This window comes from Stigmatopora nigra, chromosome 18 (assembly GCF_051989575.1).
Source record: "Stigmatopora nigra isolate UIUO_SnigA chromosome 18, RoL_Snig_1.1, whole genome shotgun sequence".
Lineage (NCBI taxonomy): Eukaryota > Metazoa > Chordata > Actinopteri > Syngnathiformes > Syngnathidae > Stigmatopora > Stigmatopora nigra.
This window is the reverse complement of record NC_135525.1, coordinates 5,809,887-5,837,170: the sequence shown is the minus strand read 5'-3', so window position 1 is coordinate 5,837,170 and position 27,284 is coordinate 5,809,887. Positions and strand designations below refer to the sequence as shown.

The following is a 27,284-nucleotide window of genomic DNA, read 5'->3' as shown; positions in this document are numbered from 1 at the left end:
TTTCACCTTATTTTGCATGCAATTAGTACAAAAAGTTACATTTTAGCAAGTTTAACTTCAAACCATCTTATCATCAACCAGTTCTTATCAACCGATTTTGCTAGTTTTGTATACTTTTTCAAAATTTTAAACAAAAGTTTGTACAGTGACATCAAGGACACTTGGGTGAACTGTCATCAAAACAGATCATGTTTGAACTTAAAAGAGGCGCTCCTTTATGACGTCACCCCAGCAACTGGTCCTCTAAATCGAATTTTGGCGTGATTTACGTTGCCACAAGAAGCACCTGTTGGATCCGAGCAAGATCAAATCCACTCACCTGAGCTTAAGGTTGGCCATAAACTCCTCGATGGATACATTGTCCAGAAGCACGAAATCGGCCTTGCCAAACTCGAGACTCTCGTGTTCGGCCATCGCCGCCTCGAGTTTCCTTCTCGTCCGTCCGCGTCCAGGTGAGTCGTCTCTTCTTCTCTTCCCACCAGCTGATCCTCAAAGATCCAGTCCAACTTTCCTGTCGATCATTTCCCAGCGATCCAAAACGTGGAAAAAAACTTTAAAACTTTTCTTTCTCTGGCGTTAAATGTCCGCACATGCATGCGTTCATGTCAAGTTACAATTGCATCCCTGTACCGTCACAAGCATACAAGCCCCAGCCGGACGAGCAGTCCCTCCTCCCCAGCGTCCGGAGTCTCTCTCAGCCAATAGACATGCAGCGTTCCCACCTCAAACCACGCCCATACATGAAAGGGGCCAGTTTTTTTTCATGAGAGGCCAGTTTTTTTGGGGCTGTATTAAAATCTCTTTTGTAAACCACCATTCCCAGTCCGGGTTTCTTCATACTTGGGCGATGACTGAGAAGTGGACCAAGCTAAAGTGGGAGGGGAGTTAAGGAGGTGAAACCACGGCTTTAGTGTCCATAAAAGGAAAAAAGAGGCAAGAAGTTAAAAAAAGAAGGAAAAAACTATAGGAGGGGGATCAGCAGGAAACAAGTTGACTTGAGTTAACGATGTGAAATGTCGCCCTCTGCGGGACAACTTTGGAACAGCGGCCTTGACACAAAAGTATCCTCTTTTAATGTCAAACAAGTGCAAAATACATGATTCTAGTTGCACTATAAACTCCCCCTATACACACCACCTCCCTTAGTTTAAGTTAATTTGAATGCAACTCCGGTTCGTTTATCACCAGATTAAAAACCAACAATACACAATGTTTCAAAAATAGGATTAAACACAAAATTTAAAGTAAATCTAATATAAAATACTTAGTCAATAAACTTAGTATTTGTATTTAACGTGATTCAATATTTTACCACAGGAGGGCGCCCACAGAACAATGTTGCCACTTATACTACATTTTGCCAATCACAAATCTAACATCTGTGATGCCATGATTTCCATATTTATTCACGCATTTGCACACACCTGACCAAGAATTACCTAAGATCAGCACTCACTGTGATTAACTTGAGTTCAAGACTGCAACCCAGCCAAGATGTTAAACGACAATTTCCTTGCTCTTCCACTAAAAAAAACAGGTGGAGAAGACCATCTGCGGTCATACTGGCAATGACATTTATGGCGCTTCACACTTAGTCACATTAAACTGTCACTTTTACTACCACCAATTGCTATCTTCATTATGCAGAAGAGCAACAAGCCTCCCCACCATGGATTGGATGACGCAAGCCAGCTGATGCCCACTCCCACACATTTGGATCGAAGTGACGTTGGCCCCGGTAAGTAGCGACCGCAAAGTGAGCCTCGGATGACATTCGTCCACACCCAGCGGGCAGTTGGCAGGACCACGAGCTGCCGATCCAGTAAGAGCAACACAGATGAGTCATTCACGCTGCATGTGGCAAGATGATACACCAATAGGAACTCAAGCCTGGTCCAATGAGAGAAGGTCGTAAAAAGAACCCCTGCATGTTATCGTTGTATTTTTTAATATTAACTTATGTGTCATATATACAGTATGTACAAAGATTTAAACGCATTTAAATTACAAATATCACAATCACGTATTCTTGAACACACGTCAAGGTATACCGCCTGCTAAAAATAATAGGAGGAGGGTGTCACATGACTTATGGCGAGTGCATCACATCACTGATGTTTGTTCAAAAAGCTGGACGGAGGACCTCTCTCTACCTTGGCAATTTCCATCCTTGTTCAAGCCGGCGCTGCTGGGCTATTTTTTTTCCACATCTTCTGGTCTTCCTTGGCGAAAACAACATGCTACTCCTAGGATTGAAGCGTGAGCAGGCACTTGTCTTATTGGTCCATGATGGCAGAGGGGCATTTCAAAGCCTTCATGACAAGACATGGTTTCACTTGGCCACTCTGAAGTTTCTCAGGTCTAGAGGTTCTCTGCTGGGGATGCACCAGTCGTCTGCTTCCTGGCTTACTTTATAGTTCCTCAGCGCCGTTTTGTTGTACACGGGGAGCCTCTCGATAGAGTCGGTCGACAGTGCCTGCAGGAGACATGATCATTGCCATTCCTCAAATTTCAGGTCTTATAAAAACATACAGGTAATCCAATCTTCTCCATCTTTATGAATAACGGAGCATCAACATTCCTTCAGAACATAGAGAATGTTACATTAGGAGTTGAGATGCTCCAATACTCAACTAAAAATGATTTTATTTCCCACTTTTCTGCCATAAAGACATAATTAAGTGACAGATTATATTTCTATACACCTGCTGTCACTTTGGAATTTCAAAATTGTCGATGAATTACACTTACTTTTTGACAAATATTGCTAAAACTGCCATTAGCTTGAGCTATGCTTGCCCAGAACCACTCCTGCACTGAATTAACCAATGCTGCATTCACACTGCAGACCAATTCCAATTTATCAGACCACGTGGCTTTTTCACGTAGTGTAAACGGTCTGAATCAGATTCTCGAATCGGAATCTGCAATTATTTGTAGAATGTATCCAATACCTCTGCACTATTAAGTCAAAACAGTATAAAAGTGCCTTATACACCAAAGAACATCAAAATATTGACACCCTGATATTTTTGGTGGTTTTGTCTTACCTTCAAGTAGATGACCGCATCTGTTCCGTGGCCCTCCATGGAGTATAGCTGCAGATCCCCTTGAAAGTACTTGGCGTAGAGTCGCGAGATGGGAAGCCCGTAACCAAAACCGGCCTGCACATAATCAATACCATCTTTAAAACAAGCTCCTGTTTGATAATCGGCATCTATTTGTAGAATTGCGAACCCACCAGCGGCGGCCGGGAGTATTCTCCAAACTGTGGCGCCGGCGCGGTGGAGTACATGTAGCTGAATAGGTTGTCGAGCCGCCTGAAAGGTACGCCGCCGCCCCTGTCGCTCACCTGGAAAAGAAGACAAAGACGTCAAAAAAGGGCTGCAAAAGAACATTGTGAACTAAGCAAAGTATGTTCAGAAGATGTGGTGCAATCCAATTATTTTAGGATTTGAAATGGAGACAGATGTTGCCACAGAATACAAAAAAGAGTTTAAAAATTCGCTTTAAGAACTAGACGAGTGGAAACTTTTGTTTTCCTCTGCCAAAGAAGGAAGCCAGTTATGTAACTGAAAGAGCTGACTAAGACATAAATGCCAGAAAAGCATTTTTTGATACACATGCTGATCGTCTTCAATGCTGGAAGCAGCATGAAATAAACTTACCACGTCTAAATAAAAAGACCTTCCAGGAAATACTCTGATCCAAGTTCGAAGTTTGGATGTAGTGTGCTATTATGTAAGGCATCATGCATAAAACCTATTTTCCTTGCCAAAAATTGTGAAGAGAGCTAGACAACAACTTTCAAAGCCTTTTAATCCATGCATCTAGAACCATGCTCAACTGAAAAAGTAAAACAATATCTTTTAGCTCAAGTATTACTGTGTTCATGTCTAAAAACGACCGGGTAATACTATTTTCCTTAATAATAACTTAAGTAAGTATGACTCTGTTCATGACTAACTATAGAAATGAGGGTTGTCAAACTCAGTTTGAATGAGTTAATGATAATTCACTGCTAGTTTAGATTGTAGACGGACAATACACACCTTAATGGACATGTCCTCTCCTCCAAGAGAAACCAAGGCCTGAATGGGTGGCAAATCTCTGTTTTCGTGGGTCTCAATGGTGGCTCTCATGGCGTTCTGGTCATAGTCAGGATCAAAAAACATAAAATAATGTAGTATTAGTAAGTAATATGTCGGAAACAAGACATGGGATGAGAAAAGGGGAAACAACTTGGTGGAAAAGGGAAAACAACTGGGTGGAAAAGGGAAAAGAACTGTGTGGAAAAGGGAAAACAACTGGGTGGAAAAGGGAAAACAACTGGGTGGAAAAGGGAAAACAACTGGGTGGAAAAGGGAAAACAACTGTGTGGAAAAGGGAAAACAACTGGGTGGAAAAGGGAAAAAATGTTGCAAAAATTACCTTAAAAAGCTCAAAGAGCATGTGGTACAAGTGCGAGGGCACATAGACGATGTCAATAGCTTGTCCCATCTTTTTGCCTGTATAGAAAAATAATCAGCGTTTAAATGTCATTTCCCACTTGTACGGATTTTCCACGCCAGGCTGCTTATTTCCGTCAATATTTGTCATTACTTCAGCCTGAGTGCAGCTAAACTTAGCGGCGGGCCCCGGGGGTCCATCTGGCATGGGCACTTTGCGTCAAGTGTGTACACAAGGAGGGCTATTCTTGATCACTCTGGAATGTTGACTTTTATTCACACAGCGTCACTTCTGAGTTGAACCCCAAATTAAATTGGCAATTGGAAAAGATTTGAGGTTGATTTAGGTGAACAGTGGTGATGTATTTAATTGATTGTACATGGCAGAAAAAAGCAAATAAACAGTTGTACTACTTTTCATTTTCGGAGGTTTTTAGAGCCTATTTTTTACATATACAAGATAAAATAAAGAGAATAACCTTTTTAGAAAATTAAAGGGGGGGAAAGCGAGATTGGGACAAGATCTCAATTAAGATTTTGCAATATGAAACAATATTCATGAAAATAGTTTGTGGTGAGTATCGGAAAAACTAAAATCATCCAAATTGAACATTGTGAAGCAAAAATGACGAAACCCATTGAGAATGATGAATATAAGAAGAACAATAATCAAGATGGACAATTTAGGTAGAAAAAAATGTGATATTTATGGCCTGATCACTCACCCCTAAGTTATCATGTCAGCCTATTTGTAACAATTACACGAGTCAGGTCATAGCCCAGAAGGCATCCTGGTCTCAGGTGTGGGGATATAATTATCCTAAGCAAGTGCTGATTATTATGGACAAATTCAAGATGTCAGCATGTCCTGACAAACACTCACTCCCCAGGTAATCGCAATTAAGTCATGAAAAAAAACAAAAATGAACACTCACTGTTCAGTTCTTGCAGAATAAGAGGAGGCGAGCGAAGGTAGTACTGTTCACAAAGCATCTTAGCGCTATGGAAGGCATCTAGGACATAAAAAAATGAAAACATTAACACAAACCATTCATTTTTTGGCTGTGGTTGACTGCAATAGACGTCCGATTTATTTGAATACACTAATGCCTTGAGATACGAGTTTAATCCATGTTAATTTACTCATATCTCAAATCATATTTTCCCATAGAAAATAGCGCTATGGAAGGCATCTAGAATATTTAAAAAAAATTAAAATGTTAACACACACCATTCATTTTTTGGCTGTGGTTGACTGCAATAGATGTCCAATCTATTTGAATACAGTAATGCCTTGAGATACAAGCTTAACGCATGTCAATTTACTCATATCTCAATTCAAATTTTTCCCATAGAAATTCAGTAAATACAAATTACTATGTTTTTAATTGTTCTAATTCACGACCTACACTCGCAATGTAACAAATATCTATTTAGTGGCTATAATCTGCAATAAAATATGACATTATTGTGGACATTATTGTATGGAAGGAAGCATTTACCTTGCACCACGTCACCCACATCGCAACGTGGGTCGATGCTGCCGATGGTGTTAGGGTGCACCGGGTTGGTGGTTCCGTCGAAAATGAGCGCTGGAAAGACAGACAAGCGGTTTTCAGGACCTCGAAAAACCCAGTTCTGACTAACCTGGTCGTCACGGATACGCACTGTGTTGGTTGATGAGCATACGGATGGAGATACGGCTCATGTAGAAGCGGTCCAGAAAGTACTGGATATTCTGATTGGTGACGGCGTCTTGCGGGAAGACTTCCTTGTACTCCATAACGCCCTGCGCCATGGTAGGTACGACGTCATTGTGCCGGTTTCGGATGGTCACCAGAGAGTCCACGAACCTGAATGGCGTTAGAAAACCTTAATTTCAGTTGGATCTTAATAACTTAGCATATTTTGGCATCTTAACATGGACAATCCCAAAACTGGTTCAGGCAAGTTGGGACTTTACCCCGTGTTTTTCTTCTAGGGTTTGTTTACACACTACATTGCAATGGTGTGACGAGTAGATGATTCCATAACTTACTCTTCAAGGACTTTGTGGTCATCCGGGTTCTTGTGGAGAAAGTCTAGGATTTCCATCAAACTTTGGATATACCTAAAATTGAAAAAAACAGACATACACAGGCTTGTGAAATTGACACATTGATGTGAAAATAACTCCATGGGTAGCAAAGCAGTCACAAGAGAAGAAAGTGGGCTAAAGTTCACAGCTGAGGAAGCCACCCTCCCCCCTACGAGACTGGAGCTGGAGCAAGTACAGCTTGGTCAAAGGGTCTTGTTGTTATTCCGAGCGCCGTGACGTAAGTGGACGAAACAACGCGTTGCAAAACAACTCTGTGGCAATTCTCCAATTTGGGGTGAATCCATTATGTAAAATGTTCTGAACTTTGTACTAATGCACCACTTGGATAGTCTTCTTGGAATTATATTGATTTTAGTGGAAAATGACGAAAATTGTTGTTTGTACTGTTAGATCTTTAAAAATGAAAAGATTATGAGTTTGTTTTTGGGACTTTGTTTTCCAATAGAGAATCCATATTGGTCAACTTCTTGAAAATACTACTTTGCTTTTTGTTGTTTTCAGGGTTATGGGACAATTTATGATACTTTTATACCTGCGTTAGGGGGGTCTGCAATCTAACCCGAACACTTTATTTGCATGGCAAATACTCACCATCCTTGGACAGTTTGCACTGAGGGCGTCGTGAGCAGTTTATCGGGCAGCAGGTTAATCTCCTTCATGATGTTGGACAACCGCACAGGCAGCTCTTGTCTCAGAAAAGCGAATGACGTTTTCTCGCAGGCATTGATAGACCCTGAGTGCACAAAAATTAGGGTGAAAAATTAGAAACAGTCACCCAAATTTCCCAATCATGAATCCCAAAATTCCTGTATTGACAGTTTATTTTTTCCCCACATTTTGTAATTCACTTTTCTTTTTGACCTGCTAATACAAACACACACAGGCACAATAAAACCCATATTATTAAGCACATTCTTTAAAGAAAATATATAATTTATTATTTGTTTTTATTGAGCCCTAATGAATCTGAGTGTTTTAAGAGAGAGTAAATATAAGGGAAACATGAAAGGAGGCAAAGAGCCATAGCATATACTACAAAATATAAGAAGCAAAGAGCCACATGCAGCTCTAGAGCCGCGTTTGCATTAGTAAATATAAGAAAATATGTGAGACCCCCCTCCCCTTATTGTTGATGTCTACTTCCAGTCCAAATCTGATGCAATAGATGCTCCAAATGACCAGGATGCATGCAAAACCACACTGCAGTACACCCATTACTTATATTAAACTGGATAATTTCAAAATTTGAACATAGCACAGTACACAATACAGTAAGTAGTATTCACGTGTAGTAGCTGAGCTATTTCGTATGCATAACGCCAGACTCACCGAAGTCAAGGAACTGCTTCATGGACAGCGGCGAAGGGGAGAATTTAGAAAAGTGCTCGATATGTTTAGGAACGCTCGCCAATGCGGCGTTTTTCATAATAGAACGAACGAACTTCATGATTTATCTCCGTTTCAAGTGCGACTGCTTATGACAAGTCGCTAAAGCTGCAGTAGAAACAACACAACCGAATTGAGATGCGGAGGCAGTCACTAACGATGCGGGCCAATAGGAACGCGAGATGATAAATAACTTCTCCTTTGAGCCAATAGGAGCTGGGGAGGCAGGGTTTCACCTGCTATTTATCTTCCGTGTGTGCCAATAGGAGTTGCGTGGCATGGTCATGGGGCTGGCTTGATAATAGTACCTTTGGCCTAATTTTATTATTTTGGATGTAAGGCCCTGTGTATTCGAGGTTTGGCAATTGCGAATATGTAATGCCATCCAGATAAAAATGGAATGGAAAAGCTGTGTTGTTATTGTGCAGTGCTGAAGTAGGAAATAGGCATTTAATAGGTTCTTTGAACAAGGTTGAAATAAAAGGGAAGCAGAAAGTTCTAGGGAAAAATTGATATGCAAGTGATGAACTTGTAAAAAATGGTCAATTATTTTTTAATTGACATAAATCATTGCTAGATGACCAAGTTTTTGCCTTGAGGATACCAATGTTGAAGCAGTAGTGCCAAAATAAAAAAATATATATTTTAGTGTCAATAAATGTTTGATTTTTTATATTCATTTATGTTGATTTATTTAGACTAACATTTATATCAATTTATTATTTTTAATGGTTATTTTTTGACATCCCATTGATACTCCCATTAATACTATGTATTCCAATAATTTCTTTTAGTAAAAAAAATATCAATTATTTTCCTGTGTTTTTCAATAAAATTAATAAATAAAAATTGCAAAACATTGTAATAAATCTTCCGATAAAAAAATCTATATTCTTTAAAACATCTAAAAACTAATTAAATGAATGTCTATAAAATGCTTAAAAATATATATATTAAAATGACTATACTGCAAATAAATATCTAAATAGATCTTTAAGAACCACCCATTCAGTTAACCATCGTTTTTTTGGCACTCCCAGTCCCCCACAGAAACCCTAGCACGCTTTTTCTGGTCAACACCGACTGACGGACAGACGGAAGGTCTCCCGATAGGTGGAAGATTCGGTGGAAGTACGCCAGAGTTCCTTTTGAAAAGAAACGCTTCTGTCAGGGAACAATGTGTCTCTCTCGACATCCCATACTCTCGTTATGTAAGCCGTTGCTGAGTCGGGCTTGTCCTCACAAAGCCGCCGACTTGTTGTTGTCCATCAAAACATGTGCTCGCGTAATCATTCATCATCGCCAATGATTCTGTTACATTGACGGCAGTTGACGCCCCAAATCGTTTTGATCAAAGATTCTTTCTGTTTACCTCCTGGAAGTTTTCCACTAGTGAGTATCTGTTTGGTGGGGAGATATTACTCCCCCACACCCCTCAGTAGTTTTCCACCAGGCGGCATTCCTACTACGTACAAGCTGTCAGCGAGCTATGTGTGGCCTTTCCAAGTGGAGTAACCGAACCTTGTGACCAGGGTGTTGTCTACTACTCTGGACAACAAGTTTCTATGACGGCAATGTGTTATAATGCGTACTGAATATGGGCAAAATATCCGTTTGGAGTTTTAGGCCCTTAACACACTCGCCTAGATTGCAAAATAGACTTTCAAGGGCTTTTTTTTGTGAGGAAAGACATGGTTGGGTTGTTTAAAATTCAACATTAGCAGTCAATTTGGCTTGGGAACATGGAATTTGAGTGCTTTGTCATAGGTAAAAGTACTCTTGGATTGAAAATTCAGACCTCTTGTTTTGCCTAGTAATGAATTTGGTGGGTATGTGTATCGTGACAAGACCTACAAAAAAGTTTTGAGAAGCCATGAAAGCAAAAAGTTACAACATGCCTTCGATTTTGGTTTAAACTGCTTTCTCATGACTACAAAATTGGGCAGAATGAATAAAAAAATGAATGTGCTCCAATTTGATCAAATTTGGTGGGAATGTAGTATCGGGCAAAAAGTCTAGAATAGCTATGTCAACAAAAAAAAACATTCCACTTTGTTTTGAAATGACATAGAACTCAGTCTATCATATTAAGTCAAACTGTCAAATTATGTTTTTTTCTATATTTTATGTTTTTTGATCAGTTCAAATTGTGTATGCCATTAAACAACTTTTTCTGGGATTTTTTTGAGTACGTTTTTTGTAAAACTAAACTTGTTTTGCCCTTTTCGGCTCTATTTTAGACCATCTCGCTCACTTTTAGCAAATGAAAACGTCATTGTCAACTGCCAATATTGTCATGCTTTTCTGCCTTTTCACGATATAAATAGTCAGCAAGCAATGTACCTAAACAGTCAAAATCTCAGCGTCTACAGCCATCATCTACACAATCTTGAATTTAGTGCATACTGATTGGGCACCCTGTCTACTTCTCTAATAAATTTCAGACTTTTAAGTATGGGTAAATATGTGCCTTGATGCAATTGCATGTTTTTTAATCCCTTAATTAGGGGAATTGCAATCATTAATAAAGGGAGCAATTAACAAGTTTGCTATCATTAGCAGCCCTACAAAATAGCCTCAAATAGCCATTCTGATAAACAAAACAAATACAAGAACCCTACCATTTTGATTCAAAATGGAAATTTAATGGGCCTCCTGAAACCATTTTTCATAGTAACACGCCCTACTAGAAAAAAGTTGATTTCTAATGCTAAATCTTGGGGTGCATAATGTGATCTGAGATGAGAATAACGTCAATATTACCAACAGAATCTGTGTGTGTGAAGCGTAGCATGAGAATTAACATATATATACAATATTTATGTATTCTACAGCCCGCGGCAAACCATGTGTGAATAATTAACATGTTAATAACTAGCCTTGTGCTGACTTTTCTTTGTGCACCTGACGCAAGTTCACTTTTGTCCTCAACGGGGGTCAAACAAGTCAAGGTTGAGTCGGATGATTGCACCACTGAGCTTCATCTACGTTAAAAAAATGATCTTTTCTTGGCATTTGGCTCCTCAAATGAATCAGTGAGGAAAAAAGGAGATGAGGAACATCACAAGAGAGCAGGTTATATACGGGCGCTTACATAAGAAACACCCACCGGCGTGTTATTTATTGTGCGCGCTGATGTTGGCTGGCTTGATGTTTGCTTTGCCCCCCTAAAATAAAAGCCTAAAAATGTCTAAAAAGAGAGGATGGGATTGTGAACAGACTCAAGTGAAGTCTGAACAAGTCATGCATGAAAAGACATAAGAGCTCCAGCTATTTGGATATGAAACGGACATTCTAGGGTCAACTTGTCATTGGATTTTTTTTTATCTGTTTAAATAAGGACCTTTGAAACTGTACTTGACATCGGGATGAAGTTTAAACCGAAAAAGTCAAGTGTATAAGTGAATATGGGGCGCCTATAGGGTAGGGAAAAAAAATCATAGTTGATCATTACCCACAGTTTAGTAATCTTTCCCCAGTTTGGTAATTTATGCCCACAATTTGCAATAAAAATATATCTTTTTAAAAAATTTCTGATAACTAATTACATTTATGTACATAAAATGCTAATAAATACTTATTAAAATGTAACCTGTGCCCACAGATGACTGAACTGTACACATATATTACTAAATTATACCCACAGTTTAATAATCTGCACCAACAGATAAATTAAATGTAGCCACATATTACTAATCTGTACTAATCTGTTAACAATATGCACCAACAGATTACTAAATTGTACCCACAGTTTAGCATAGTTAGCACATCTGCCTCACAATTTTGCAATCGAGGGTTCAATCCCAGGTCCGGACCATCCCGTGTGGAATTTGCATGTTCTCCCCGTGCTTGGGTGGGTTTTCTGCGGGTAATCCAGTTTCCTATCACATCCCCAAAACATGCAGGGAAGGCCCCTAGGTACAAATGATTGGTTGTCGATTTCCTTGTGCACTGCGATTGACTGGCCACCAATTCAGGGGGTCTGAATTCATCTGGGCGAGGCTCCAGCACCCCCCGGAACCCTTGTGACAACAAGCGGTACAGAAAATGAATGTTTATCACATATAACTACAAAAATAGTGTTAAAAAGTCTGTCCAATTGCCTCTGACGCCATGATTTTCCTCTTAATTTCTTATTTCAGTTTGAAAAATGTTGACCCTAAATCTATTAATATCATAAAATAAGGTGAATATGTCGTCTATTACAAAACCACATCGGAAAAGACATTTCCTTCTATATAATTGCTCTGTTTTTGTATTTGGTTCACTATGCTACATTGGATTTGAACCAATTCCTTTGCCATTGTTAATGAGCACGTCGTCATCAGCATCAAGAGCGCCTGGCGCTGCCATTTGCGCGACATCATCAGCATCCTCCTCCTCCTCCTCCTCCTCTTTCTCCTCCTCCTCATCCTCCCCATCCTCCACCACAACGCGATACGAGTCTGAGCTCCGCCGCACTCCAGCTCGCTTCCTTTCCGCCGTTAAAGCCGAAAGGAGGAAAACGGAGCACCTTTTCTTCCGCTTCCCGCACGCGGCGGCGCCCGGCCATGGCCCCCACGGCGGATCGGTCGACGTCGGCACAGCGTGAGTTTCCATTTGATCTTCTATCTTTGCGCCGTGGACGCGCAGCCATGTTGGTTCGCCGTCGCAACGCACGCTCGTGGATACTCGGCGTCATGTCACGGTGCAAAACGCCCAAATGAGCATTTTTATAATGTGACAGTGTGTTATTATGACAGCACTTGGCAAGAGTAGCCCACATTTGGCTTTGTAGTAGTTGGAGGAAGGAGGCAAAAGATGCTCTAAAAAACATTTGCAACAACATGCTCGTCTGAAATTATGATCTGCACGTCTACTAACAATTCTTCTCTTTACGTTTGAGTTTTTTTAGACGTAAATGTTGTCCAAATACCCCTCAAAAAGCCAGTGTGAGCATCGAAAGGGCCTGAATAGTAGACTAGAAGTACTTTACACCCCCTAGTGATTAAGAGGGGGGCAGCAAGGACATTGTAACATCCCATGTTGTTGTTGTTGTTTTATTTAAAAAAAAAAAAGGAAAAACTTTTTCCTACATCTACATTTATTCATTTTTCTGAACTGCTTATCCTCACAAGGGTCCCATGGGGTTCTAGAGCCTGTCCCAGCTAACTCCAGGCACCAGGCAGGGGGTGGTGGTGGTGGGGAGGGGGTTTACCCTGAATTGGTGGCCAGCCAATAACAGGGCACAAAGAGACAGATAACCAATCATTTGTACCTAGGGGCAATTTAGAGGGTTCAACCAGTCTACACTGCATGTTTTTGGGGATGTGGGAGGGAATCGGAGAACCAGGAGAAAACCCACGCAAGTTTAGGGAGAACATGCAAACTCCACATAGTAAGGACCCAGCTGGAATCGAACCCAGAACTCTAAGGTTGACATGCCAACCATTCGGCTCCTATACTATATCTGCAATCTGAAAGATATTTTTATGTTTACATTTTTTCCCAACAGATCATATTTCTTGACATTGTGCTCTTAAATTTTAAATTATTATGAAAGATAGTTTGAGAGTATTATTTAAATTTTTGTTGTATTTGGGTCATCCAATCCATATTTTCTTTTATGGTTTTATTTTGAATTTACTTTTTAACCTGTGATACATATTTATCTATACAGCAATTTAGATATATGTTGACTTTTATTATTTATTTACTAAATTTATTATTTAATTTTAGAAAAATATTTTCATGATTATAGTGATAGTAAAAGGAACCTTTTTATGATTTTCAAAATGCAGTATGTCGATGGGCAAAGTAATATTTTAGCTGTCAATGACCACAATAGTCTTTAAGATCACATGATTGGTTGAAGCTACAGAAGGCGGAGTTTATGCATTTCATGCCGTATTTGATTGTGCTTTTGTTCAAGATAACTGAAGATCGAATACAGGGATATTCAAACTCGTTATTGTAATGTAGTAATTCTCTTATACACAATTCAGGCTGAATTAGCATAGCACTAAGATGCTAATATAATTGATAGCTTTTTTTGGTTTATCATTCAGTGTTGCCATCACCAAGGATTTGTCGGCTTTTATTTTGAGCCCCCTTGGTGCCAGCTGGCCATTTGTGTTACTGTGCGGCATTGACGCAATCAGAGTGAGAAAATTGTCACCTAAGCAGCAGATGTGTCGTCTCCGTCAGACGATGCGAAATGGCAGCGCAGCAGGCCGTGTTCTCCTTGTTCAGGTGCTCCCATTTCCACCTTGCTAGCCTGGTGGGTGTGCGGCACAGATGGGGAGCAGTCAACAAAAAATGCTGAGTCTGCAATTGAAACAAAAGAAACTTGAATTTTAAAAAAGGTTAACAAAGCAGGAACGGAGCCAATTCAAAAGTTTTTTCCCCATTTTTCACCATTTTTTTTCCTTTTCTCCAGCCAAAATGGACGTATAATGCTGTCAATGGCACTTGAACATGAGTAGTCGCAGTTTAAATTAATTGGTAATAAGAATATGGTGAATTTGTAATAAGAAACTCAAAAATGCGGACCAACTTTGTGAGGTCAGAGGTCAGACAGATGGTCACAATAACTTAATTACAGATCAGAATATTCCATTTAAACTGATATGATGAGAATAGAGAGGGTCAAAGGTCACAGAGGTCAAAAAATATGGCGATACTTTGAATTTGGCTGCTTAGGCTTAAGTCTGCTCTCTCAGAAATACTCTATTTTTAAGTCAAGATTCTATTTAATGTATGTTTTTTTGGTGGATGACTGATGAGAATGTCCTGGGCACCTTGCCTGTAAATTCTAGTTAATAGTCATTTATTTAATAAGCATTTTCAAGGTTTAGTAAGAGCTAATTATGATTAAAGCGCTATTTAGACATACACAAGGTAGTCACTATTCTATTTTTACTGGTTTAGAGATCACTGGAAGATGATTTTTAGTGTGGGGGGTGCTTAACATCCACCCAGACAGTAGCAGTCTGGCAGCTAACGCATGCAAACAAACTGCTGTCCAAAGCGTCTCTGAGCTATACTCGTGTAGCCAAAATGGGGCGTTTGATCACTTGAGGAAACTGACGGCACCTCCGCTAGTGGCGTTTGGCGATAGCGGCGTCCGACATGTTTCTGAATTACGACTTACGCCTGGGAGCAACCTCCCGTCGCCATGGCGACCTGGAAAGAGGACAAAGTATGCAAAAGGCTCAGTAGCGGGCGGGGAAGGGATGACGGAGGAGGCGAGACAAAAGAGACGCCGGAGGAGGCGAGGCCGTCGTTTGAGCGGCAAACAAATGTCGGCGAGTTGGTGAAAAGTCGAGGTCGTTGCTCAAAAGACTTGAACAGACGTGACAAATGAAAATGCCTTATTGAGATGTCAGGAAAATGTGAAGAGAGATTTCAGGAACTAAAACATTGTGCTAGTTTGAGGACGCGCATTGCTTCGAAAACAGAATGAAAATATATAAAAACACTCAAATTGTGTCATTAGTCATTAAAAGAATAAATAGATATAAAACAAAATGTCATAAATGAAATAAAATAGCTTGTATAATGTCAAAGCATATGTAATTATTCCACTATTTAATAATTATTTCATGTATACGCATTTGAAGAATTTATTTTACCTGTCAAACTCACCTTTCAAAGTCAGTGGGTGGGACTAACACCTGATTGGTCGCCCAGTCGTGATGTACATGCAGGATGTTACAGGTCAATCTTTCTGATCCAGGTGTGTGAGTATTTCTCCTAAAATAATTTCAACTCTTGTCAATATTTTGCTTGTAAAAAGCCAAAACAACATCATGTTATAATTAAATAACAAAATAAATGTTTTTTTTACATTAAATTAGTTAGTATTTTCATTAATTAATTACTAATGTACATGTAAAAACATATTAAAAATAAATGTACTGTTTTAAATATATAATATATATATATATATATATAATATATGTACCGTTTTTCTGTCCCATTTGGTCCTCCATAAAGTTTTGGTCCAACTTTAAAAATTGGCCGTAATTGAGCCACACTCACTTGGGATCATCTTGTTCTTTTAGTGCTGAGAAAGAAAAAAAAACACAAAACAAAAAACAGGTTACCCACTTCTGTCGCCACTTGCCGGATCACCTCATTCCCAATGGAGTGACTAAAAATACCCACATGCTTTCCAGTAGCTCCCAGGAACGTTTTGTCACAATATTGCTTAAACAGGCAAAAAAAAATATGATGCGTTCAGGTGTGAGTGTTTAAAGCATGAAAAAGATGTTGATTTAAAAAGCATGAAAAACATCCGGATTAAAAAAGGTGGTCGCTCTAATAAGAGGAAATTGAGCTTTAAATTGATGATGATAAGAGCATTACGTTGATGTGCTTTGCTATCTTGAATGAAATTTGATTATTAGATGGAGATAAAGCATGCTGTCTAATATTTGAAATGAAAGCCAGTATAAATAGACAGAGAGACAAAACAATCATATCCAGAAAATTGAAGAGACTTTTTGGATCCCAATAAAACAAGACAACAACATGAGGATGGCACTATTTAGTACCTGAAGTAAAAGCCTCAGAATATATTTACAAGTATGCCGATGACGGTGTCTATTATCTTGAATAACATCCAGTAAATAGACACGTTGGCATGGTCTATCATCAGGGAAAAAAATCTATTGAAAAAGATGATGAGGGATCCAAACACATCATCAAAACTGTATTAGGATTAAAATACATTATGAATTAAATCCAGTAAACACGTGGATGCAAGTTCTAGTGGCATGTATAATATCTGCAATAAAAAACATTAGGGAATGTAAGGGAAAAAACATTTTGCAGCAGTGTAACAAGTGGAATTAAATCTGGTAAACAGGCAAATATGATGCAGGCTAAATTGTCAAATGGAAACTAGAGGATGAAAGAACACAAAGCTATGTATATACCGCGTAATAAGTAGAATTACATGCATTAAACAGGTATATATGTATATAAAAGTGGCTTTAATAATTCCACTAAGTATCTGGAATTAAATCGAGTAAATATATGGACATGAGCATTTTGGTACAGTCTAATATCTGGTATTAAACCCTGTGAATAACCAAAAAACATTGTATAATATTTGGACGTAAATCTATTAGACAAATAGTATGTGGGTACTGTCTAATAATTGGAATTAAGCCCACTAAACAGATGAAATCTAATATCAAGGATGAAATCCAACAACTGGCTCAAAAAGATGGGATACTGATGTATAAAGTATACTTCCCTGACACATCAAATGAATGCAAATGCGAAGAAAACGGGTCTGAACGACAACATGTCTCCATGGTTACCTCAATAATAGCCACTGAAACGGAGAATGTGCAGAATGGTATAGAATGAACAATTAGTGTCATCCAGATCAACAATTTATTCACTTGAATTTGACCTTACAGGACCTTTAAGTGGGAATTTGAGTTATCCATCACCCCTGCTTTTATGATATTATTTCATCAAAACACAACCTCCCACTCCCACTCTAAGAGGCCAAACTCCTCCCCTATGGACGCCACTTCCTGTAACCCCACCCCCAAACATCTCTCTCACACACACATACACACACCTGAGCGTCCTTGAACAAGGACGTCGTCGACACTGGTGGAAAAGGACGATGACGCTTTTGGCGCACGTGTCACCGCAATACAATTTGCATTCTAAAAGGCGTGCTGTGATGTGTTGCGTTAAGTCAACATCTGTCATGTGCGTGTATGATAACGACAGCGGTTGGTCTGGTGGACAGGGCGGGGGGGTTTGTGTGGGTGTGTTCATATGTGTGAACATATGCGGGTGCGTACTTGGGGGTGCTTATGCATTGTGTATGTTTGTAGAAGCATAAGTGTGTAGGAGGTGATGTCTACAGTATGTTAGAAGGAATTTCTGTGTGGTGAGTGTGAGAGGAGCTTTGTGAGAAGGGAGGATTTTTTGGTTTTTTTTGGGGGGGGGGTGATGAGTTTTTGGGTGATTTAAAAGATTTTGTTGAATTGGATTTCTTTTAAAGGTATTTTGTTAGGTTTTTAATGTATATGAAGGAGGTTTTTATTGTGTAAAAGATATTTTGTTAGTGTGTGTTCATCAGAATGAGGGTTTTTTTTAAAGGGTGATTTTACAGAATTGTTGTCACACACAAAAAAGGCCAAGATTACGTTTCTACATGATGCAAAAATATGTGATTATGTTTGAATGGCAATCATGTAAAAACTTGATAATTATCGCAAGGGCAAGTGATGATAATCATCATGTGAAAACAGTTGTTATTTTTCAATGTATATGTAATTTCCAACGCTAACAAAACATAGTTGACCATATTTTCCCACATATATGACATATTTATTGCAAAAAAAAATGATGACTGAATATAGGGTATGGCTTATATGTGAATAAATTAGACTTGACATGCCCGAAACTACAAAGTGACGAGAAACAGCAATACACAAGACAATGTGCTGGATATTATTATTATTATTTCAAAATACAGAAAAGATAAACAGATAAAACACTAATCAAAAATAATTCTGACTTATTATATGATAGAAATTGTAAAATTCAACAATTTTAAGGCAATTAAGGCTTATATGCGAGAAAATATGGTATGTTAAAGTCTGATCATTATTATCTATTTATCTATGTGATCTTATTAGAGTTTTATCCATCAACTGACCTTATTTTGATTTGGATGAAAGTTTTCGAGTAAGAATGAAGTTTTTTGTACTGTCAGATTTGTACTATGTGAAAACTATGGTACTGCGATTGCCTAGCAATCAGTTTGCAGTGAACTTTTTCAAGTTAGCCATGATTGCCTCCGACTCACCCAATGATCACTTTAGCCAACAGACCAATGGACGGACCTTCTACCAATCGGGTGGCCGTGAGCTGTGAAACAACATTTGACGGATTCACTTAATAAGGTCACAGAGGCGCTGTGTATGGATCCGCTGGATTGGATTAGCACATCGATACTTACGCCTCCGTGTGCCAAATATACGCACACTAATATATTTTGGAAACAGTTGGCATAGCCGACCGAGGTGTTCCATTTCTCGATCTGCTGTTTGTAAATCAAACTAACAAACACGGGTGGTTTCAATTTCATGAGTTTGACTGACCTTTATATCACGTTGTATCTTGAAAAATATCGTTTTTTCTTCAGTTTTGGGAAGTCTGGATCTTTAATCCTGATTTTTATGGCTATGGAAAGCAATATCTGCAGATTTGTTTTGTAATGTAGGTCTTAAAGTATGATTATTAACATATACTGTCGGGAAATATGTTTGTTAGTTTTTTGAAAAAAGGGTTTTGTGTCTATCCATTAGCTTTGTCAACTAACACGAGTGTTTATGTAGAGATAAATGCCAAAGTCTTTTTCTATGCTGTATTTTATGTTGACATTTTATGGGTGTCCTGTATATTATTCTTGATATTATGATGCATGTCTTAAAGTGTGTTTATTCATTTTGATTGTTCCATATCAAGGTTGAAAAAATAAGGCTTGCTTTATCAACTCTAAGTTTATGAATTTTTGTCTTATCCTGAATTTTTACCTTCTAAATCAGTTATATTTACTATTTATTCAAGATTTTACAGATTTCTTACGTTTGACTTATTTCTGGAAATGATGTTTTCATTATCTTTTTGTTATGTAATAGAATAGGCTTTGATTAATGAAATTGAATTGATAATATTCAAAAATATTCAAAAAGAATGAAAGAAAACTAAAAACAATAACTTTTAAGAAGCAATGTTGTAATATGAAAATATTGCTCCTGTACATAAAATATTAAAAAAGTGACATTTTAATTACTTTTATGAATACCAAATAGAAAGACAAATATAATTTTAATTATTTTGTAAAAAAAAGATTTTTCTATTATAGTTTTTACAATTTAGTTCTTTTTCATGAGTTTTTTTTTCAGGACAAATAGATAAAGTCTCTTCAGTCCTGATTTAAAATCTGCATCTGTAAGTATAATTATAAAGATCTATATGGTCTAATAATATATATTTTTTAGTTTGGATTTAAAAAAGGAGTTGCATGTGATTTCTCTGCTATAGTGCTCTCTAATTTTTTGTTTGTTTTTTTACAATAGTCCTAATATTAGCGTGTTTCTAGACAGCAACGCTAAAAGACGCGTGGACGTGTGTATTTACGACGTCTGTGAATTTAGTCGCATCCGCCGCCACGTGTTGGCCGCTAGGTTAGCCTTGGGTGGGTGGTGGTTTTTTTTAGGGGGGGGGGCAGATGGCCTGATGCCGCATCAGGGCGGAGGAAGCAGCAGATGAAAATAGCTCTGGGGGCGGCGGCTGACTCACGTTGCTGAGTGACGGGAAGTCGCTGGGACTGTGCGACCAGTCAGCAGGCTCCAGTGTTGAAAAAAAAAAAGAAAAAATGAAAACCAAAGCCACCCACCTTCAACAACGTCAACACAGGTGTCCCAGTTCAGGCAACCAATAAACAAAAAACTAATAACCTATTTTTTGGGTTTTTTTTTTTTTTTGCTAAAGCACAGGTGTCAAACTCAAAGGCCGGCGGCTAAATTTGTCCCTTTACTCCATATTTTGTGGACCGTGAAAGTTAATTATGCAACCTCATGTTTCCAGCCAAATTCATATTTAAATATTATTTTTTTACTCGCTGATGAAAGATTAATGACATTGAATGAATTCTAATGATTTTCTGAGTCAAAAATAATAATAAAATGAGTTTTCTAAGTATAAAACTGAAAATTAAAAAAAAATACAATTTGGCCTGTGACAAATACAACTCTGATACCTGTCCACTAGAGGGAGCATTTTCAATTGTAAGATATTATTTGATCTGAAGGTCAAATGTAAATGCGTGCAGGTGCCTACCTTGAAAACAAATGACTTCATATTTAATGAGCGTGTGTGTCCCTGTCTTCAGGTTGAGGTCATGCAGTCTCTGTTCGGTGGCGAGTTGGGCCTGCTGGGCGGAGCCAGCGACGGGGGCCTGAAGGACGACGGTTGCGGTAGCGTGGGGTGGCGCTCGCCACCCCTGCCCAGCGACGACGTGTACTCGGCGTCGCACTTTGCACTGATTGCCGCCTACCAGGACATCAAGAGCCGGTTGGGCGGTCTGGAACGAGAAAACAGCAGCATTAAGCGGAAGCTCAAACTGTACGAGATCAAGGTGAACATTCTACTTTCTGTTTGTACTTAAACACATCGCTACAATTAAATTGGGTGTAGATAGGAAAATCCATGCAATAGAAATAATGGGCTAAGTCCAGATTTAATTCAAGTTGAGCAATGTTGTAGAAAGATGAGCAGTAACATTCAATAATCTAAATTAAGACTATTATGGATCGAAGCAGAGTGAGTTAGGAAAAGGTTTTTTAATGCAAAAGTGATCTAAGTCCAAACATCTATCAATATATCTTAAAAGAGGAAATTAACATCTATGGAACTTCACTTAACTTGCAGAAAACAAAGAAAACAAACACTGGAAATAGAAAATATCCTGATATAATGGTCTAATTCCACATACCATTTAAAACCGAAACCAATTGTTCGAAAAAGATTAAAAACTTTTACTGAACTCATTTCAAACTAGAATAAAAAAAAATTAAAAACATTAGACCGTTGGGGAAGTAAGTATCACAGATGTATTCCAAGTCCAAATCATGTCCACATTTCTCCAAAGATGCCAATTAATATTTCAGCTTTTTTTCTCAATTTCCTGCACTTGAATTAAAAGTGGGGCAAAAAAAATGGTACTTCTCCACTCTAGCACTCTGTGGCTACATTTGTGTCCAGTTTGACAAATTACATGTGCTAAAATGATCTACAATTAGCATTCAAAATATCCCTCCCAGAATGCTTAAAATTAAAGATGACATGCAGTAAAGTCGCTCTATAGTAACGCAATGGACTCCAAAAAGAAATATCGCAACTTCAGCACCTCGGACAGAGCTCGGCTCAATTGCTTTCGGTGTTTTGCCCCCCGCTGTTGTGCGGCGGTGAGTGAGCCCCCTTTTTTTTCCATGTAGGTGGTTGCCATAGCAACGCCGTCTCAATCTATTACGTACGCTCCGTGGCCTAAGACGTACTTGCAGAAAAAAAAAAAAAACGATATGTCAACATGGTTGACTTCCTGGGGAAAAATTAAAAAAAAACGGACACTGTTTGTTGCATCCTGGTCCAAATGGGACACGGGTGCAAAGGCGGGCCTTCTTCTTCCTATCCTTTCACTTTTTGTGTTTTCTTTCCTTCTTCTCTCACTCCCACGCTAATCCATTACCCCTGCACTCGTGTTTGCCTCCCTGGAATTGCTGCACGCTAGCAATCAAGAATTCCCTTCAAAAAAAGGGAAAGGAACTGCATGTGAAATTCAGCAGATGAAGTTCGGAGCAGTAATTATCTTGTTGTTTTTTTTGTTTAACTCTTTGGCTGCCGTTGCAAAGATAAACGTCAAACGACTTTCAGCGAAATATGATTATTTGCTGCCATGTTTCAACCTAATCAGCCAATTAATAATGATTAAAAATGTCAGGCAATAATGGTCTAAGTCCAATCACCCATCCATTTATCCACATTCAATGAAAAATGGCAACTAACACTCGTTGACGTTAACTCAATTGTGAACAAAAGGAAAAGTGCATGAGGTTTGGAAAACACATTTTGCGCAAAAATGGTCCAAAACTAATCGATCTTTAAATCACATTTCATTAAAAAAATGACTTATACTGCAGTGAACTCAATTCAGGCCTTGACTTGCATGTATTGAAAAGTGCTTTAAAAGAAAACAGAGTTCAATGCAGTACTGGTCTATGTCCAAACATCTTTCAAATCCTTCAATACTTAATAAAAGTTAATAATTCAATTTGGGTATGGCTTGGATGACACTACTGGACTCATTTCAGGCTATTTTTTTCCTACAGTTCTGTCTGTATTGCTGTTTATTAAAAATCCATTTTTAAGCACCTTTGCTAATACTTTTGGACATAGTTCACCTAAAGCATGGTGTCATCACAAGATCCACCACATTTGACTTTCCTTTTTTCTCCAAGTTAAGAGTTTTTTTTGGGAGTGCATCTCTAGGGGCCATCTCGCTGTTTAACTGAGCAAAGACAGGACCTAAGCCATTTGGCTAAATGGAAAAAGGTAGTTAAAGCCAGTTCTCACGCGGCTGTCGATGAAGGAGAGAAGGAAAAAAATAAAGAAATAAAAAAAAGAAAACCCAAATAAAACGCCCGAAGCTGATGGAAGGCATTCTAAATGCAAATGTGCTCGTTTATGTTGCTTACATAACATGTCTCTCATGTTGGGAACAAATCCACTTCAACTCGTTGACTGCTCGCGGTACACGCTACTCATCAAATATACATACATATATGGGCTGGTGAAATAATTATACTTATTACATCTGTTGTGTGGGGTTTTTGCACGTTCTTCTCACCGTTTTTTTAAGGCGCTGTATTCATGTTGTAGTTTTTTTTTACACTTATTTGTCTACTAAATAAAGACATGTGAAATTCCAATGGACCACAAGGTCACACTGTAAATAAATACATAAACTGTAAATAAATACATAACACTACATAACACAAATGGAAAGACAAATAAATGTATAAGATAGATAAAAGATTAGAACAAGGGTGTCAAATGTATGGCCCGCGGGCCAGATCGGAGTCCTATCCCCATTCACGTTTGTTATTTTGCACCCTGTTGTTAAACAGCGCAGTTATTGACACCCAATGAGTTACCTAAAAATACTTCAAAACTAAAAAGAACAAGGCTGAAAATGCCCCAAAATGTTTGGGTTGGAATTTTGTAATTAAAATGAAAAATATTGTGTTGCCAATGTAAAAAATCTTCAATTTTAGAGCAAGTTTGGCTCAACTGCTACTAAATAATGGCTGGTAAAAACTAGTTCATGTTCAAGTCTTTCATATAGGATAAACACTTGTAGATTCTAAGCTTGTGGTTAGGTAAGAAGAATAAAAACAAGAAAAATTCAAACGACCTTTTTGGTGTTTTCAGTTCCCGATGATCAGCGAGTTTGGGGAGGACGCCAACTCGTATTGTTCTTTCGAGAGCAAAGAAACGGCGCTGCTTCACTCGGAGAATGACAACTTGCAGCAGAGGGTCAACATCCTGACACATGAGGTGGGAAAACTGGGAAAAATAACAATACAACAATGTTATTTTTACATTATTTCTTCATAATTTCACCATTTTTAATGTTACATTTCTGGCATTTTACCATAAACTAAACTGGTTTATATTTTGAACTGCTTATTGATTTTGTTTATTATTTGTTTAATTCATATGGAATTATAATCACAAATTTATTGTATTTTTGGGGGAAAATTAATTTAATTTATAGATTATTTACATACAGTATGAATGTGCTACAAAGTTCCCCTTTAAGCAAAAAAAATAAGCCTTTGGCCCAGAACTGACCACCTTGTGGACCGCTTACAGCCCACGGGCTGCACCTTTGACATCCCTGATTAAGAGTTTTTAACCAGCGTGGGACGAATGAAACCCACCGGGAATTGATCCCTCCATCTCAGAAGTGTGGGGCGAATGTGCTAGCCACTTTCTCTAGTTAAAAAAAAAAAAATCTGCCTTGAATCTGTCTTAATGTGGAAATTGCTGTAATGGCTTGAGTTCTACTTTGAGCACATGTCATGTTTTCTTTTTTAAAGCCGAAGAAGAAATATAAAAAAAATAAAAAATAAAGCCTGCATATATGTCGGCCTTCTGAAAGCAAGCATGGCACAAAGCAAGTCTCCTAATGAGGCCGCGCTTGCAAACAAGGCATCCTGGGACGCGTTCAGCGTTGAATGGGATGAAAACGCGTTGAAGGCGCCGCCTGTCCTAAAAGGACCTCCTTCTTACACAACGTCGCTGGCCTCTTTAAATCCGCCGTGCTCGAAAAAAGTTGTGGAAAAAGTGGAGTAAAAAATGCTTTCTTTTATCTGACATCTCAGCTACAGAAGAGAAAGGAACACGAGGAGCAGTTGGAGGATGTCATCCAGGCCTATGAGAAGATCCACATGGAGAAGAGCAACCTCCAGAGGGACTTGGATAAGATGGTGGCTCACTCACTCGCACGGCTTCGACGTTGTGCTGCTGTGGTTTTGACCCTCTGTGCTTTCCAGACGGGTTTGGTGGAGAAACACGTGGAGCGCATTTTGGGCCTGGAGGTGGCACTCCGGCAGCGAGATAATTCTGTGCACAAGCTCAATCTGCAACTGCACAGCAAGGACATGCAGTATCTCCAGCTGCACGGCACCCCCGATACACACAGTGAGTGAGATCAAACCTCAAAAAGAGCAGTTTTTTTTACAATGTTCCAATTTGTCTTTATCAAAATGCTTCATCTACACTTTTCATGGGCATCCCAATTCTTCTGTTCCAATATATTACCATATTTTCACGACTATAAGGCGCATTAATTACATTTTCTCCAATACATGCAGTAATATTTAGTTGAACATTGTTGACTTCCCATCAGTGTCCCAACATTTTTGTCAATTTCCCATGGGCGCCTCAATTCTAAAATGGAAACATTTCCCTTCCTGAACACATTCTAACCCTTTTGTCCATTTTTTTTTACTTCCCTTTTGGCTTAACTGTCCAATTTGTCCAAATTTCCCATTCATATTTGAAGTCCTATTATCATGCCCAATATTTGAACATTTTTTTGACCTTCCAGTGTTGGACTGTCCCACCATGACCCTACAAAGCTCGCGAAGCCTGGACGCTCTATCCGACCTGAAGGTTCAACGCCTGGAGGCGGAGCTAGAGGGGGCACGACACGAGGCGCAAGGGGCGTGCCAACGGGAGGAGGAGCTAAAGGTGCAATGCGAGCGTCTCAAGGACGACGTCAGGCAGCTGCAGGGCGGGCAACGGGACAGGGTGAGGGACGGATATGACTTTGAAAAAAAAAAATATATATATATATGTATGTATATTGTTAACTTTTTTGTTGCCTCAAAAAATGTCATTTGGTCCTCCAATTTGACAGGAGATGTCACCGTGCAAGCAATGCGATGTTGAGTGGATCAAGAAGTTGGGAGATGAGCAGTAAGTCAAAAAATGGGATGGATGGATTGGAAATGTGTCCAAAATAAACCTGAAATTGAAAGAGAAAGAGAAAAAAAGGTGGTGACTCCCACGCAACAGAGGTTTCGAATGGGTAAGAGGATGAAAGTAAAGGGTGAGTGCGCTTGTGGCTTGGCTTTTTTCTTTCTTTTTTCTTTTTCTCCATCCTTTGGTTTTACTCACTGCTTTCACATCCTCCCACGGAGACCCCCCAGAAGCCTTCTTGTAATTTGAAGCATTTAAAGTAAATGGCGCAACTCTTGAGAATTGATGATATTTGGGAATTTTTTAGGAGCTCATTTAAATAGCCAATGCTCGTTTTGACAAATAGATTTTAAAGTCCTGATCACATCTGCAAGACATCTTCAACAAAATCAATTAAAAAAATTAACTTATGAGCTCCCAGTAGATTTTTTTGAAACAAGCATTGATGGAAATTTGACACCCCAATACTGGTTCTCAGCCATTCGCAAGACACAATTTACAATACTTTGTTTTGTTATTAGTGTGTGGTAATATAAATTGTTTTTAGGTAGTTTACAAAGAGCATATCCTGTTAAGTTTTGTTATATTTTTCTTGTTTTTAAATGTTACTGAGCTGTTTTGTGTGCGAATAACCTTTCCAAAATATGCCAATCTTCAGAGTGAAAGATGACTTCCATTGTTTATAAGCAATAAGTTAGCAGGCATTTGGAAAAAAACTGTATTTTACTTCAGAATTTGTCTTTTTATATCTTGAGTGTAAGAAATTCCAGGAAATTCTTAACAATTGGACACTTTATGTGTCTAACAAGTCCAATTTCATCTGTGATGTAAAGTCAATTAAATATAAGAGACCTGATGACCCATATTTACGAGTTTTTGATCATAAAAGTAACTAACCCTATGACCAAGTAAGCAATATATGTACTAAAATAACAAAGTTCAGGTAAATTTAAGCCAATTTTGTGCTGTTGATGAGCGACGATTGACTGGTAGCTTCTTCCAGTCGAAATTAGATTGGACGTCCAGTCCCGCAAAATAGTTTAACTTGGTTGTCGATGACTGTAATCGGAAATAATGATGATTTCTATTTCAGGGTGAACTTGGCGCTGGCCTACACCGAACTGACAGAGGAGCTGAGTCGCCTGCGAGCATTGAGCTCCAAGCAGACAGAGATTTTGAGGAAAGCGTCGCAGGAACGGCACAGTCCAGGTGAGACGCAAAATTCAACTTGCTGGAAATTCCAATTTAAAACTAATATATAAAAGCTAGACCATTGTATT

General features: G+C 38.7%; 3 protein-coding genes and 2 long non-coding RNA genes across 5 annotated transcripts in view; 1 reads left to right on the top strand and 4 right to left on the bottom strand.

Moving 5' to 3' along the window:
* Window positions 1–692, bottom strand: part of myo1d (myosin 1D) — a 29,555-nt gene extending 28,863 nt beyond the window's left edge. Inside the window, exon 1 of the mRNA XM_077738410.1 lies at window positions 320–692. Within this exon, the coding sequence (XP_077594536.1) occupies window positions 320–414 (95 nt within the window). The 5' untranslated portion in view covers window positions 415–692. The remainder of the gene's footprint in view (window positions 1–319) is intronic.
* Window positions 693–1,931: 1,239 nt separating this feature from the next.
* pdk2a (pyruvate dehydrogenase kinase 2a) lies at window positions 1,932–8,104 on the bottom strand. The gene is made up of 11 exons (XM_077739285.1): window positions 7,876–8,104; window positions 7,138–7,279; window positions 6,487–6,558; window positions 6,117–6,301; window positions 5,951–6,040; window positions 5,384–5,461; window positions 4,432–4,508; window positions 4,053–4,148; window positions 3,242–3,352; window positions 3,051–3,164; window positions 1,932–2,476 (listed from the first exon to the last, which is right to left on the bottom strand). Exons 1-11 carry the CDS (start codon window positions 7,991–7,993, stop codon window positions 2,333–2,335), a joined length of 1,227 nt encoding a protein of 408 aa, XP_077595411.1. The 5' UTR covers window positions 7,994–8,104; the 3' UTR covers window positions 1,932–2,332.
* A 4,222-nt stretch (window positions 8,105–12,326) lies between these two features.
* Window positions 12,327–27,284, top strand: part of tbkbp1 (TBK1 binding protein 1) — a 19,720-nt gene continuing 4,762 nt past the window's right edge. The window contains exons 1-8 of the mRNA XM_077739153.1: window positions 12,327–12,519; window positions 20,849–21,094; window positions 23,947–24,072; window positions 24,903–25,007; window positions 25,074–25,221; window positions 25,631–25,833; window positions 25,943–26,001; window positions 27,098–27,213. Coding sequence (XP_077595279.1) covers window positions 20,858–21,094; window positions 23,947–24,072; window positions 24,903–25,007; window positions 25,074–25,221; window positions 25,631–25,833; window positions 25,943–26,001; window positions 27,098–27,213 — 994 coding nt within the window. The 5' untranslated portion in view covers window positions 12,327–12,519; window positions 20,849–20,857. The remainder of the gene's footprint in view (window positions 12,520–20,848; window positions 21,095–23,946; window positions 24,073–24,902; window positions 25,008–25,073; window positions 25,222–25,630; window positions 25,834–25,942; window positions 26,002–27,097; window positions 27,214–27,284) is intronic.
* LOC144211724 (uncharacterized) lies at window positions 14,025–21,029 on the bottom strand. The gene is made up of 4 exons (XR_013329642.1): window positions 20,797–21,029; window positions 15,878–15,979; window positions 15,559–15,666; window positions 14,025–14,238 (listed from the first exon to the last, which is right to left on the bottom strand). It is a non-coding gene; the product is annotated as an uncharacterized LOC144211724 (long non-coding RNA).
* The window catches only part of LOC144211725 (uncharacterized), an 18,885-nt gene continuing 17,489 nt past the window's right edge, over window positions 25,889–27,284 (bottom strand). The window contains exon 4 of the long non-coding RNA XR_013329643.1: window positions 25,889–26,050. This is a non-coding gene — a long non-coding RNA (uncharacterized LOC144211725). The remainder of the gene's footprint in view (window positions 26,051–27,284) is intronic.